Here is a 15,696-nt window from a genome sequence, read left to right as displayed (position 1 = left end):
AGTAATTAAAGATAATAGTCCTTATACTTGTTTCTAGTAGGTACACTAAGGTAATAATAGTAATCAAAAATATTTTTACAAAATTATAAAATAAATGCAATATCTGATCTAGCATTCATTATACTTGAATAATTTTAATAATTACAACAGCTTTTAAATTAAAAACATAGCTCTATTATTATTAGTACACAACATTAAAAAAACTCAAAAACTACTCGTTTCAATTTTGATTTCGTTACATGTTATTGTAACTCCACAAGACACTTTTAACTAATACAAAACATTGTAAAGATTTAAAGATATAGTCTTAAAGTATATTTAAAATTTCTCCAAAAATTAAATTTTGAACAACTATGTTAATCAAGTTTGAAAAATAAAAAAAGATGTGATACAGATCATCCTGTATAATGTATAATAATGTGATATAGTGTTCGGCTCCAGTCGTTAACGAGGTTATATTTCAGTCATAAATACCTACTCTAAAAAAGGGGTTAATATTTATTTGAAAATTGATTCAACGCCACACAGATTAATTATTTTCAATTCAATTTGGATTGACTCTATCGTTTGAGTTTGATTAGTAATTTTTTGCGAAATAATACGTATTCGATTATAATAATTCAAATTCATTAAGTACACCAAATAGTAATATTTTGAAGCACAATATAAAATTTAAAATAAATTTTTTCATTCAAAACAATAAAATTTTAGAAAACAATATATAAGGATATGAGATTAAAAATATATTTTTTTTCACAAATGTTGTTTATCTATGATATTAATTTGTTAAATAAAATATTTTTAAAAAGTTAAATTTTTTTTTAATAATTAATTTTGAGTACAGTGTGCGTACTAATTGGATCACCTTTTTACGTAGGTATACTTATATATTTTTAATAGTAATACATAGCATTGCTATTTTATCCATAAAGTACCCATCGAATTTGAGTAAACTGTTCAAAGGTTAATAATGATTGTTATAATAATATTAAAACTCTACAAATACAACAATGACCCACTTTCTGCACTTAATTTCTTAACGGTGAATGTTAAAATATATAAAATTAGGTAAAAAATATTTGTACATTATAACATAAATCGGAGTAGAAAATCAGAGCTGAACCTCTTATGTAACACATAACAGGTATATATCGATATTAAAAACTATAATTATATATTATGTTGAATGAATTGTGTAAATAATTATCATAATTATTATGATATAATAATTTTACGTGATTCGTATATATATATTATTATGAATATTGACTAGTGGCTAGGTATTAGAACATCGGTATTAATGTTATATTTATACGGTCTGCTCTTTCGTTGAAAAAATATTTAAAAGTATATTACAGTAATCACATAGTTCATTCGAGATTCACTTTGAAACCACCGGAATTTAAGTATATTAAATATGTAAGTAAATAAGGCAAAAGTCTCAAGAGTAAAATGATACATACTGTGTATAGTAATAAAACAATTTATAAGTGAAATTTGTATAATATGTAGTTGTTCATAAAAATGCATTATTATTTATTATATAATCAGCAATCGAAGACAAATAATATTCAAAAATTTTACTAATCGTATACAATTTATATTTTAATTGACCCCATTAATCGGTGAGTCTACAGACGAATAACTAGGTTTATAGTGAGTTCAAACGGCAAATACCGTATTGTTATAATTAAAGCTTAGATTTCAATGTAAAAACGCATTATTCTTTGTGTTTTCTGAGTACATGATTCGTTTCATGTACCAAACAGATACAAATTAATTTATTAATTTATTTTTAATCCATATATAAATACATTTTATGACCTTTTAGTGTAATTTAAGAAATTCAAAATAGTGTATCAAGAAATTTTGTGAGATTTTTTTTAAGAATTTTTAAGTATTTTTCATCAATACCAAATAATGCCGATCACTTTTTACATAGATGCGATAATTCCTTTATTAATCTAAAACAATTATCTGATGTGGTGTTTTACCGGGACTCAAACAAGCGACAACTAATACAATATAACAAAATAATAATTGGTCAGTTGGAGATGAATTTATTTTCAGTATACTATTTATTTCTTGTGTGTCCCCAAGTTTAGTATTTTGTTTTTTTATTGTTAGTTTAGTTAAAACAAAAAGTTAAACCGTCGTTTTTTATCTCTAGAATTGTTACATGTCTATAAAAAATTTTAGTTATTTTCAAAGAGAATTATAGGTTTAAAAAAATGTTTCACCGTTTTTGAAATTTTTAGAACATTTAAATCCAGACCTTAATATAATATAGATATCTAGCTAAATACAGCACTTAAACCATTCACGTACACATAAATAGTATAGTCAACGAAATCTATTACAATAAGGTATCTTACCTATATTATTTATATTGATGAAGTTCGTATCTCCAGCACATATAACTACATTATGTATTAGCATCTATTGTAAATAATATTGTAGTAATTATTTACAGTTATAAATAAATCGATGTTTTCCAGTCACATTGTGATATTATTTATAGCACGATATCGGACATGGTCATAATTCATAACAATATTAGGCATATTATATTAAAGGATAGTATTCATAAAATTAAATTTTTATTGTTTTTATATCGTCTGCGAGCATAAAAATTAAAATATTTAATCACATGTAAAAGGATCTAACAGTTTAATAAAAAAAAACGCAATGATGTACCTGCTTATATACAATATTATTATATATTATTATGTTTTATATTTTCCAGTCTACTAACTGTGATAGTTATCATACAAAATATAGTAATTATTTTGCGCACACGAATACACGATAAATGTCTAAGATAATTACGAGACATTTTGATCTAAAAATCTACCGATTTAATTTACAGATTTTCACTTTATTCTTTGCGAGTTTCTTGCTTTTAGCATATTACGGTATTGTTATTTTTTTTTTTGTTTTTCGACAAATCGAAATACAGTAATTTGAAACTACCTTACAATATAGTTAGATATTGTTGCAGCAATAATAGCACTTAGTAACATAAATTCAATAGCAATGTAAAATGTAAATACTATAAGGTCAAAATCAAATGTAAAGATGCATGAACAACAAAATATTATTATAATGTAAAATTATGAAAATTGGCCGTTATAAAAATGTGTAATATGTCTAATGCACTGCGGGCGATTATAGAAGAGTAGTCATCATTATTTCAAAAACTATTAACGTACAGTAATACATAGTAATATTTAATTATATTTTGAACTTTAACTTAGGTAAATTCTGGTAATAAATCTATAGTACTCAACCATACCACTGCTGTTATTGGTTGTTGCGTATTTACGAGATTAGAAAAGACGGAAAATTAATTAAATCATATTTATTATTTAATAATACTTTCTATTAAAGAGTATATATTATGTACCACGTGATTGAGCCCACACCGACGTTTAAATAGATTAATAAAATAAATGCAACACTTTAATGTACAGTATACCTAACTCAACGTGCTTTAAGCGGTGTTGCCATAGTCATACCATATAATATAATTTACGGTATATATGATTTTTAATATTATATATTGCTTAATATTATAATAAACATTATATTATAATATATATATATATATATATATTATTATGCACCACGTACTCGTACAGAAATATATGTCCAAAAGTCGACGTTTATTCACCAAAGTTTCCTCATTATCTCCGGGGGGGGGCCTAAACGTCACGACAGATAAGCTGGCTTTTTAAGTATATTCGAGTTGGGCTAAAGTTTTGTTTACATATATATGGATACATAGATAATATTACTATAATCGTACAAGAGGCTTGTAATTATAGATTTAAAGTATGGCCGCAGTCTTACTCTTCACATGACTTATCGTATTTGAGATGTTTTGGAGTAATTAAAACAATAATAATTCATCCCGAAAATGACATTGGCCTGAGTGGCTGAGTTTAAATTACAAATAACATGAATTCTATTAAAGTTTTTAGTATTACAGTCTATTAATATATATATTTATTATATATATATATATATATATATAGTACACTGAAATCATTTACTTTTAGCGATAACCAAAATGTACGTACCTATATCGAAAGTGTAAATGATACCTTTATGTTCGTACTCGTAACTTGATTTAGTCGAAATTGAGGTCAACCCTTTTAGATCCTTTTAGCCATGGGTCGAGTACTGAGGTGGTACGCGTGGCTATCCACAGTACAAATGTATAGGTGCGGTAACACGCAGTATGGCAAAAAAGTGAAAATATTCACTTAGGTTAGGTTAGAAGAATACGCCATAACAGATAGTTTGTAATATCGATGATTATAATATAACTAATAAAAAAAGGAGTATGTCTACAAACTATAACAACCATTTTTATCAGTTTTGATTTTATTATCATTTCACATTAAGCACGAGTAAATACATCGTTTAATGCAGAAAGAAGTCAAATCCGACTATCCAAACACTAAATAGTGTATGGAAATTTCAGATTACCAAAAAAAGTAACATGTCAACATTTAGTTTTTTATCATTCCTAAAAAATTAGGAAAAGTGGACTTGTTACCTTTCTACAGTTAGCAATTCAGGTATTTATTACATAAACGTTTAAACTTGACCGTGTTTCATTCAGCACTTAATTATTACTATAACAGGCAGGTATAATACAAACACAATAATTCGATAAAATAAAAATAAAAATCCAATTATCTTACTGTTTAACTAGTGTTTTATTGCGGCTGTCGAATATCGCAAAATTGGTCACATCCCCGGACCCCGGTGCCGCAAATGTATGAAGCACAACCATATTAACTCAACCAAAGCGTAAAAAATAAAACAAACAAACTGACTAGACTAAGAAAATAATATGATTCATCGAATAAATTAAAAAACAAAAATTACAAATTATCATCAAATTAGTAAAATTTTTTCTTTTTTTATACTTCCATTTGGTTGCTATATTTTTTACCTTGTTTTGTCGTAACTTAAAATTCTAAAAATGCATCTTCCATTCTTCATAACTTAAAAATTCTAGACTAAAAGTGACTTAACCTTAGGCTTTTCTAAGTCATCAAATGCATTTTATAGTATATTTTTGCTACAGAGATCAGTACCAAATATTGTGCTCAATTGTTTCATTAAAGTGATTTAATATGGCATGTTGGAAAAAAAATATAAATTGATCATTCTTTATCGTATTTTACCGTAATTTTGTATAAAGTGTTACAGAAAGTTAGTTTGTTGTTATGTAGATAGAATTCTTATTTATAATAAAATACCTATTAATGCAACTACATCATTGCAATATGTTTGGTGTAAAATATTATTCTATATGTGTAATATATTAAAATATAATTTTCCTCATGATTGATTTTGTCTATGTATAAAAGTAGATAATAAAAAATAATATATACTATATCATATTATTTTTTTATATATTATATACTCGTATATTAAAATATTAAATTAAACTATAATCAAAGCTGTTATCAATTATAATATACAATTTGAAGAAATAAAAAACTATAAGCTAAAATTTTGGATTTAATAATCAATAAGTATTTATTATTATCATTTTATATACACTGCATGTCTGCTATCTGCATTTATGCAAGTATATTATATTAGTGAGAGTGGTTGAGTGTATGGAAAAAATGTTCTTTAAATATCAACAAAAAAATGATTACAAAAGGAATTTAATAAAAAATAAATATTACATAATCATCAATTTGATAGTATTATAATACTTGATTACCTAATAATATATACAATATATAATACATATAACATACTAATAAATTATATAATATACAACTCAATGGTTAAAATGGATAGGTAGTTTATAATGACTCAAATACAGCACATAATTCTTGTTCGATACCCCGGAGAGATATTAATCGTATGCATTTGACATAAAATACTCGTAGTTTACTTAAAAAGTAACAACATTTTTCAAAAACATTTTCTAAGAATAGAAATTGTTAAAAAGAAAAGGGTATTATCACATTATAAATTATGAATGGGTCTTTCATTACGTTATGGTTGTTTTATTATTATTTTTTTTTTTATTACAATAACTTTATTGATTGTATAATGTAAATAGTATAAAATACTCTGTAAATAATAGCTTTAAGTATTTAAAATATTATTATTACATTTGAAAATATTTCAAACTGATCAAATTGCCTCCATATTTACTGTTTACTAATCAATTAGTCTCCCAGGGAAACTCAATCCCGCTAAGGACGATTAAATATTTTATAAGGAATATTTCGGTAAAGATAGATTAATTAGAAAAGATTGAAATTGTTAAATTATCTCGAATAAATGGCATTGGAATTTATTGTTTTTCTCCTACTAGTTAGGATCAATATTTTCACGAGGAAAATTTGACAAACCGGTAACAACATGATTCTCCAGAACCGAAATTCCACGTTCAAAAGTTGTTTAGTACAGTTATGGAGCAACAGTGTCTGTCAAATGAATCCTCGAAAATACCAAGTTTAAGTCATTTTATAAGTACTTATAATATATAATGCTCATTTATGAAACGGCATGTGAAAAAACACACTGCAATAACCATATTTTCATCGATCAGTCTGTAAACCTCATCCGAATAATTGTCTTATCAGTTTGATAATACACTTATAGAGTTATAGATAATAAAGTATACAATAATCAAACAAAATTTCAAGTGAGGATTGGAGATAAATACCAAAAATATGTAACAAATTATAATTAATTTCTTTCGAAATACTGTATAAGTGTTTTATTTCTACGTATGCATTTTATTTTTGTTACATTTTAAAACTTTTATGATATTCACTACTCGTGATTGCCATAAATTATTTTATTTTAGTGTTAATAACTTATTAAAATACTCCTACGGAAAGAACCTACACCACCTATCGAAACCACTACAGAGCATATATTATATAGTATAACAGATTCAAAGCCACATACAATTATTCACTAGTTGCGTTATACATATATATTTTATATAAATAAAATACTAACATTTTTTATGGTACCTAACATGGTGAAAACACAAATAGTTATTTCACTTTTGTCTACATATTATTGTGTATTTCGAAATATTTTGTATATTTTTGAATGAAAAAAGGTTTGTTAGTACTTAGTATATTTATTAAAACTAGAATTAGAATTCATACTATTTATATAATCTTCAAGTTCACCACTAATGCTCAAATTATGATTTTTGATATTTTTAACTATACTTATTAAGGGTCATATTTTCAAATAGTTACATCTGAATACCGCTTATACAACATACTTATTTTTTTTCTAATGATATATAGTCATTTGTGTATATAGTTATATACACAAATGTATGTTATTGATTATTACTAATAAGTAATAACTGATGAATTTCTAATTCGGTACTCAATGTTTTCCCAATATCAATTTTAGGACCGTCTGGAGAAAAGTGAATTTATTTTTTTATTTTTATTTTTATTTTTTTTTTTTACAGTAGGTGCGCAATTCAGAGTTTTTCTCTGACAGAAAAAATACGGAAAAAGGGAATTCCAAGCAGGACAAATTGAATGAAAATAAACCACCACTCTCCCATCAACACCAGGAAGAAGTACACACCACGACGCGAGACGCACCGCTTAGCCGTATATATATGGAATGTACCTACAACGGACCAGAGCATTCTATCTCATCCGAACACAACGTCGATCAATCACGTTTCATTGCGATAAATCCGTCGGACAAATAGGCGCCCGCAGTCGTCCATCTGTGAGCTTCGGCAAAGGCAGCGAGGTGGAGAACGCGCTTATAGAAAACCTTCTACACAAGACCAGCGCTGCAGTAGACTGTACTCGATTCTAGTGGAAAAAATAACTTTCCCACCATACGGCATACCACGCACATGACGCAAACAGTGTATAAAATAATATTATTATATATACCTACAAAGTGTTGAAATATTATAAATTAAAGTATAACATATAAGAAACACTCACTTTACAAGCACACTAAATTTCCGGTTTTTAAATATATTTGAAATATACAATGTAATAAACCATAATTCCATGATATATAATTTAAAAGCATATTTTAGTACCTATTGTCTAGTATGAATCTACGAATATTGATTACTCATATTATGATATTTTTAAATATTGGCCAGTATAAATTTACTATGAATAAAACGTCAATACTGTTATAAAATTAAATTGATTTATTTAACTGTAGTATTGAAATATTAAATTTATTAGCAACAATTGTAACTATAATAGACGGACGAATACAACGTGGTCATGGTTCAATTCGAAAAATTAAAATTCATTAAATAGCTATTTTCTTGTGGTATCACTGCATGAGGGTGAACCATTTACACAATACTTACCCCCATATGTAATCGTTTATCGAACAAAAAAAATTCCATATAAACGTCAATACAACAAATACAGGCATATATCCATCGCCATGGCTGTCGTAATCGCCGACCCTCTCGTCTCATTAAATAGCTTAGGTTTAGTCCAATTATTTTTAAAATATTATATTAAATGTTTTTATTATTAATACTTTTTATACTACATTAATTTTAATAAAAATATATATTCTATTGTTATTTTGGAATTATAAAGTTATTTAAAATACAAGATACTCATTGATACAGATATAGGTATATTTAAGATTAACCAATGAGATGTTTTGGTTGTTTTATTACGTTTATTATTACATGATTTTTCTTACAATGATCAAAATTATTCCATTTTTGATTATTTAAAAATATTTGGTAATTGATTCAATTTTTCACAAATATAAATTAATCTGGCATATACATTAGATAAAAATTACTTTAAATGTGTCTACATTTTTTTTTAATTTCCAGCATAGTTTTATAATAATTTACAAGAAATATCAAATTTGTAGTATACAATCATGTATCTATCTATATTATAAGTCAATATAACTATAAAGAAAAAAATATCCACTTATTACAAGTCTTTTTTAATTCTAGAAAAATATGTCAATTTAAAATGTATTAATGTACTACTAAAGCCCAAAGGTACTAAATAGTAAAATGCATATTAAGTAGTTAGACTTATAATTAAATTATAAAATTGAAAAACTCAAAACAAGCAAGTTCTTTTGTAAAATTTAGTGAATATAATTAATTCTTAAGATCATGGAATATCATAACTTTTTAAAAGATATGTAAAATAAAAACCGTCAAAAACTGAAAATATCGAGGAAATGGCACAACATTGTTTAAATTGTTATTCGCTGTTCATAAGATACCAATACAGCGACAAAAGTGCGATCCATTCCATAGAAACATTATATTGGTTAACGTGATATTACAATAAATACAACGTGTATTAATATATAATAATATAATAAGTGTGTTTTAAAACAAAAGACTTCATCCAAACTATCAACTCAGATATGAAAAATGGGAGCCCAAAATTAAATTTAACTAGAAATTCGCAGTGATTGTTATTCATTTCCGTGGTGAGTTCAAGAGTGGTTTCCTTTTAGAAGAGGAGCTGCTTAAAAATAATAAAACAACAATAATTCAATACACAAAAAAAATTATTGAACACCATGTGAATAAACGAAAATGAGGAAAATAATTAACATGGAGATAAAGAAAGATCGATAGACAGAAGAGAAAGAGGAGTGGAGAAAGAAAAATTTGAAGCGCTCGACGGTGAGGGCTTTTCGTAACCAGCGACGAGAAAAAAATGAAAACTATAAAAGAGATGAAAGGGCAAACAAAAAAAGTCTGTATATCAATATACGCTATATGAACATTATAATATATAAGGTATAATAATATTGGTTTTTCTATAACCTATTATATATCCATATTTTTCCACAAACATATGGGCTTTACAAAATGATCACTTAAATTAAATTAAAAAATAGTGGGAGTGCAAAAAGGTCTAACGGTTAAATAAACAATTGAAATGACTAATTTTTTTAAGTATTTGCTATAAATAAACCTCTATGCGCGGTATAACTTGTAAGCTATATGGATATAAGATTTACAAACCAATTTATTTGGTTACGAAAAACATAACTCACTTTGACCTTGTATTGTCGCGTTAATATTTAAAATATTTGAAAAGTTGTGTGATTCAACACGAAAAAAAATTGTTGATTATCAATCATTATAAAATATAATCAAAATATGATGACCGATATCTAATTTTATAGGTATTCAAACTATAAACTAAATTGATAATTATAATTCATGATTTTCTACTCATTACAAATATATGCAAATATTGTTCTGTTTAGTCTAGATTTTTGCCAGTAGTTATATTTATTTTACAGTAAGTTTAACTTAATTTTTATCCACTTTTCAAAGTGGTAAAAAAACCTCAACATTTTTCATGAAGTACCTACTTCCATGCTTAATTGGAACTTGCTGTATTACACATAAGACATGGTTAGTAAACTGTTACATGTGCAAGTTACTTTAAAACAATACATACACAAGAAAGTTATTGCACCCCAAAAATATGATCATATCAGATGTAATTTTAGTTTATATATACAAAGATAAGACATAGATACGCGAGTTACACAAAAGAAGAAACAAATGAAATTAAAAGCATTATTTTCCGTACAACCTAGTCTAACCTTATCTAAACTATTTCGATATTATCTTTTACCTCTTTCTTTTAACTATTGTTTTGTTTTTAATTATAATCAAACAGTAATACATTAGTACTTACCTACAATAATCTATTTAAACTACATATTATATTAAAATAGGTTTAAAAAAAAAATCAAAAATAAGTAATAAAAACCAATGCAATAGTAGATTAAGAATTTAAAAAAAATTAACTTGAACATCAACAACATAATACTATTTTATATTAACCAAGGTATAATGATATTATACTATTTGGAGAGTTACACGTTTTTTTTTTTTTTTTTTCATGTGTCATCTTACAAAAGCCGATGTCTATCCTATATATCTTAAATTACATAAATTGCCATAATACTGAATACTCGAAAAATATATAATAATATAATATAAGCATATCATTATTATACTTCATATTTGGCAACGCGGTAGGCAACCGGTCGAGTGCGAACGACGCCCGCGAGCACCCGACGCTACCATGAATATTACAAAACAAATACCTAATTAATGTATTAAGAATAATCATTATCAACTGTCAGGACGTTGATTAATAAATGCGGAGATCGTTTACATTGAGACACGAACACAGCATGGTGCAACGTCATCATACATGAATGTAAGCACTAAACAGGCTTTATGATAATGATAATGATAATAATAATAATAGAGAAAATTGACTTAATATGACACGTCAATGTGTTTTAATGTTTAATAACATTGTTATTAATTATTATCAACCAAAGTCCCATTGATTTTATTATGTCATTAAACTCCTTGAAAGTGCAAAATTCAGTGTTTGAGAAGATACTTTTAACAATTAAGTATTCAATAAGTTGTAATTAATTATTAAAAATTTGTGTTAGGTAGTTGTTATGTTAGCCCGTTAAACATATAAAATATTTTATAATTGGTTTTTGATAACCATAGGTAATATTAATTAAATTCTTTTATTTAATTAATAATAATTATTATAAATTAAAACGAATAAAGGAAACTTAAAGTTTAATTAAATTATTTATTTTCATAGAACGATATTATACGATATGTGTATTATTATATTTATTTATCGAAACGATTACAAAACCATCGTATTTTTATCTAAGCACCTAATAAACGTACTGACGACTTAAACAAATATCATTGCCAATATTAGCATTTGTAACGTTTAAATAGTTTATTATCACACTGATAATGTAAGCATCGTATACATTAAATGTGTATAAAGGTTGATTCAGCAAGCATGCATACAACATTTTTTTTATTTAAATTTTTGGAATTTTTAAGTATACTTAAAAATCATATTATATTTAAATTATTGAGATTTTCCATACTATTTAAAGAGTATCTTGTAGCGATACAAATCTTTATTTTTCAAATAAAAACCTCCCTTTTTTATTGTGTAATTATTTAGTGAATATTTTTGTTTAAAAATGTTGATGTATTAATTAAAAATTTAAACAAGTTATTTTTCAAAATGTTAAAATGTTTAAACTAAGATCTATTTATTCTTAAAAATAGTTTTACAAAAATATAAAATGTATATAATTTATAGATTGAATGTTATATGTTTATAATACTTTATATTTAGGCCATTTTTACAATTTATAAATCTTGATAGATTAATATTAATTATTAAAATAGTCAAATCACCATAACCATTATATTCTCCAAACCAATTATTATAGACATTGTCTTTAGTAGATACACAAAGTAAATTACTCAAACTAGTTTGAATTTTTATTTTGATACGATAAAATTTTTAGAAGAGTTTTTCGCTAAATAATTTACACTGGGAAAAAAGGATTCTCTTAGCAAAAATGTCTACCTCCAGAAAGAATTCAATCAAATTTTAAATAACTCCGATATTGAAGAAAAATTGATGAGCATATTTAATAAATCGATCTGATAATGTATATTTATTTATACATATATCATAGTATTAGATGTTTCTCTAGCTACCGAGTGTATTAACTGATCGAGCATGCAGAAAAACATCTAATGAACGCGTGATTTCTAATTTCTAGTATTAAGACGTCGTGGATGTTACAAGTCACCCATGCTGCTACATCTTATAAATGTAGTCCACTCCTATCGACGGGAATGGTACATTTGGACGTGAACGCTTGGACTTAACCATTTTGGCGTGAGATATTTGGACATACGACCGTTTTGGCGTGAGAAATTTGGACGTCGAATTATTATATAATAGTTGTTAAAAATACTTTTTTTTAGACTAGGAATTTCTTAATATCGTAATCGTAATTGATTTTCGTTTATCGCGTTGTTCTGTACCGGTGTTATCGGAAATAACAACCGTAATTTATTATCATCGATAATAAATAAACTGTAGATCCATTTTACCCCCATTATTCAAACACATTTTTATACTGAAATTTCAAATTATTTCAAACATGTTATAAAATTAACAATAAATTTCATTATTAGGGAATAATTCAATCAAGCCAGACATTAAAGAAAACTATCCGAAGACAACGAAAAATAATACAAGCTATTCCAGACGCTCCTAAAGATCTAATTTCATTACAGATTCCCGAATCTTATAAAATATTTTCACCATCTAAAGATATAGAAGAACGATTTTTATTGGCTGATAGTGGTCTAGGGAATGACAGAATTTTAATTTTTGGAAGACAAAAAAGCTTAGATGTTTTATTTCATTTAAAAACATAGTTTGGTGATGGAACATTTAGGACGACACCTCTCCTTTTTACACAAGTTTATGTGATTCTTGAAGAACAATTTGGCGGTGTACATCCCATTATTTTTGCGTTATTACCAGATAAACAATCTAAAACGTATGAAAAATTATTTGATATGTTACTTAAATTGAAACCTGGTTTAGATCCTGTTTCAATATCGTTAGATTTCGAATTAGCAGTAATTAATTCGGTACAAAAATATTTTAAAAATGCTCAAATATTTGGTTGTTTTTTTCACTTGACTAAAAATTTTAGAAAAAAAATGGGTGAATTTAATTTGCTTTCAAAATATGCCAACGACTCAGAATTTAGTATAGCAACTAAAATGATTATTTCACTAGCATTCGTTTGTATAAATGATCTTGATAATGCAATAGATGTACTTTCAAATTATTTATCCGAGGAACTACACTCAATGTTGGAATGGTTCGAAGATAACTACATTGGTAGAATGAATCGTAATAACCGAAATCGAAGAAAACCTCGATTTGCACCTCAAACGTGGAATTTATATCAACGTGTTTTAAATTATCAGAACAAAACAAATAATCTTGCAGAAGCAGCAAATCGTAGGCTAAATATTGAAATGGGATGTGATCACCCTACGTTATGGTCATTTATAATAAATTTGAAAAAAATTCAAGACGGTCGGGATATATATTACAACCAGCTTGAAAAAGGGAGAAGTCCACCAAAAAAATAAAAATAAATATTATGATACGAATAATAGACTGTTAAAAATAGTTCAAAATTATAATAACCGAGATATTTTATCATATTTATAAGGTATTTCTTTAAATATATCTTTAAAGTAAATAATAATATATTTCCGTTCGGTTAAAATTTAAAAAAATTTTATTCAGTGTACTTAATGAATTTTTTTTATTTAGATTTTAAACATAATTCTAGACAAAAGAATATTTTTGGTAATTTAAATAAATATTTTTATAAGTGTAATTTTTTTTCCACTCCAAAATAGTCCTACGTCCAAAAGTCTTACGCCAAAATGGTCCTACGTCCAAAAGTTTAAACGTCCAAACGGTTACGCCCAAACGGCCACGTCCAAATGTCCAAGACCCACTATTGACCGTAACAATTGCATTACAACCAAACATACCATCATTGGTCTCGGACGAAATTATAATACTCGGGAGATTATTTCCCTGGGATATGAAAGAGTAACGCAGATAAAAAACGTATGTTCATACATTAATCCAGTCGAATATGATTGCAACATTATTTTTACATATTATGAACTAAGACACACTGATTGAAAATTTACAGTCGAATTCCAATTCTATATTTCAATTGTTTTTAAATGGTTTTTTTTTTTTTCTAAGACCAGTGGTAAAACAAAAAGGGAGAAGCTATATTTTAATTTCATACGATTTCTAAATAAATGATTTTTTTTTTTGTTTAAATACTGGAATAAATTTTGAAACTTAAAATCGACTATGGGAGAGCAGACATTGCAATATTGTGGTTACTAATTTGTTTTATTGTATATTGGGTAAGATGTTCAGCGGTGGAAGCCGAACTAAGCAATAGCCGTTAAATTAAACTACTTCATAAAGTTCAAATTAAAGACAATTTTTTATTTACCGTCGCTTTTATATTTAATTAGAAAATGTAAGTATTAATCACGCAGTATAAGCAGTGTTCGTTGAATTCCGTAACTTATATTGCGCAAGAAAATTGTCAAAAATCGTGTTAGTGTATTCTATGGTACCTATATGTATATTATATACAAATATTCGTATGTATGTGAACTTACTGTGCATACATTAACTGTGGCACACACATTATTTCTATTCATTTAAATTTATTTTAGTTTTTTTACTCTATTTATGAATCATAAGTACCTACAAAGGACAAATGTAAGAAAGATTAACAAGGTTAAAGTTGTTAAAGTTAACAATGTTGTTATTTCTTGATTGCCACGCTATCCTTAAAAAGTATTGATATGCTTACCACACACACACACACATACATGTACGTGCTCTTTTAAATATGGATATAAGCAAATAGTTTTCTTTTTTTTTTTGAACCCTAACCTAATCAAAACCTGAAAGGTTAGGTTAGGTTATAATCTGTGATTTGAGCAAAAATACACGGGCTAAAAGGCTTAGGACAATATTATAGTATTTGGTCATGTGAGCAAAGAGGATAAAACACCCCGGAAAAAGAATAAAAGCCTCACGGTGATAAAGCACAGTGTTTAATACAAAATGAAAGGAATCAAAATTACTTTTAGACTTAAAACAGCTTATAGTAACGACTAGCTATGACGGTTAAAAGAAAACAACAAGTATTCGAGATACGCCGCTCATCCGGCTGTGTTAC

At 26.3% G+C, this 15,696-nt stretch overlaps 2 protein-coding genes across 5 annotated transcripts in view; one reads left to right on the top strand and one right to left on the bottom strand.

Moving 5' to 3' along the window:
• LOC113559447 (calcium/calmodulin-dependent protein kinase type 1) overlaps positions 1-15,696 on the bottom strand; it is a 340,687-nt gene that overhangs the window by 255,289 nt on the left and 69,702 nt on the right. The window lies entirely within an intron of this gene.
• LOC113559450 lies at positions 13,679-14,056 on the top strand. The gene has a single exon (XM_026965286.1). It carries the CDS (start codon positions 13,679-13,681, stop codon positions 14,054-14,056), a length of 378 nt encoding a protein of 125 aa, XP_026821087.1.

Source organism: Rhopalosiphum maidis, chromosome 3 (genome assembly GCF_003676215.2).
Source record: "Rhopalosiphum maidis isolate BTI-1 chromosome 3, ASM367621v3, whole genome shotgun sequence".
In the NCBI taxonomy this organism is placed as follows: domain Eukaryota; kingdom Metazoa; phylum Arthropoda; class Insecta; order Hemiptera; family Aphididae; genus Rhopalosiphum; species Rhopalosiphum maidis.
This window is presented reverse-complemented; position numbering and strand designations above follow the sequence as displayed.

What these genes read in the sequence shown, in the direction of transcription:
- LOC113559450 (XM_026965286.1), top strand. Translation starts at nt 13,679, where the DNA reads ATGATTATTTCACTAGCATTCGTTTGTATAAATGATCTTGATAATGCA.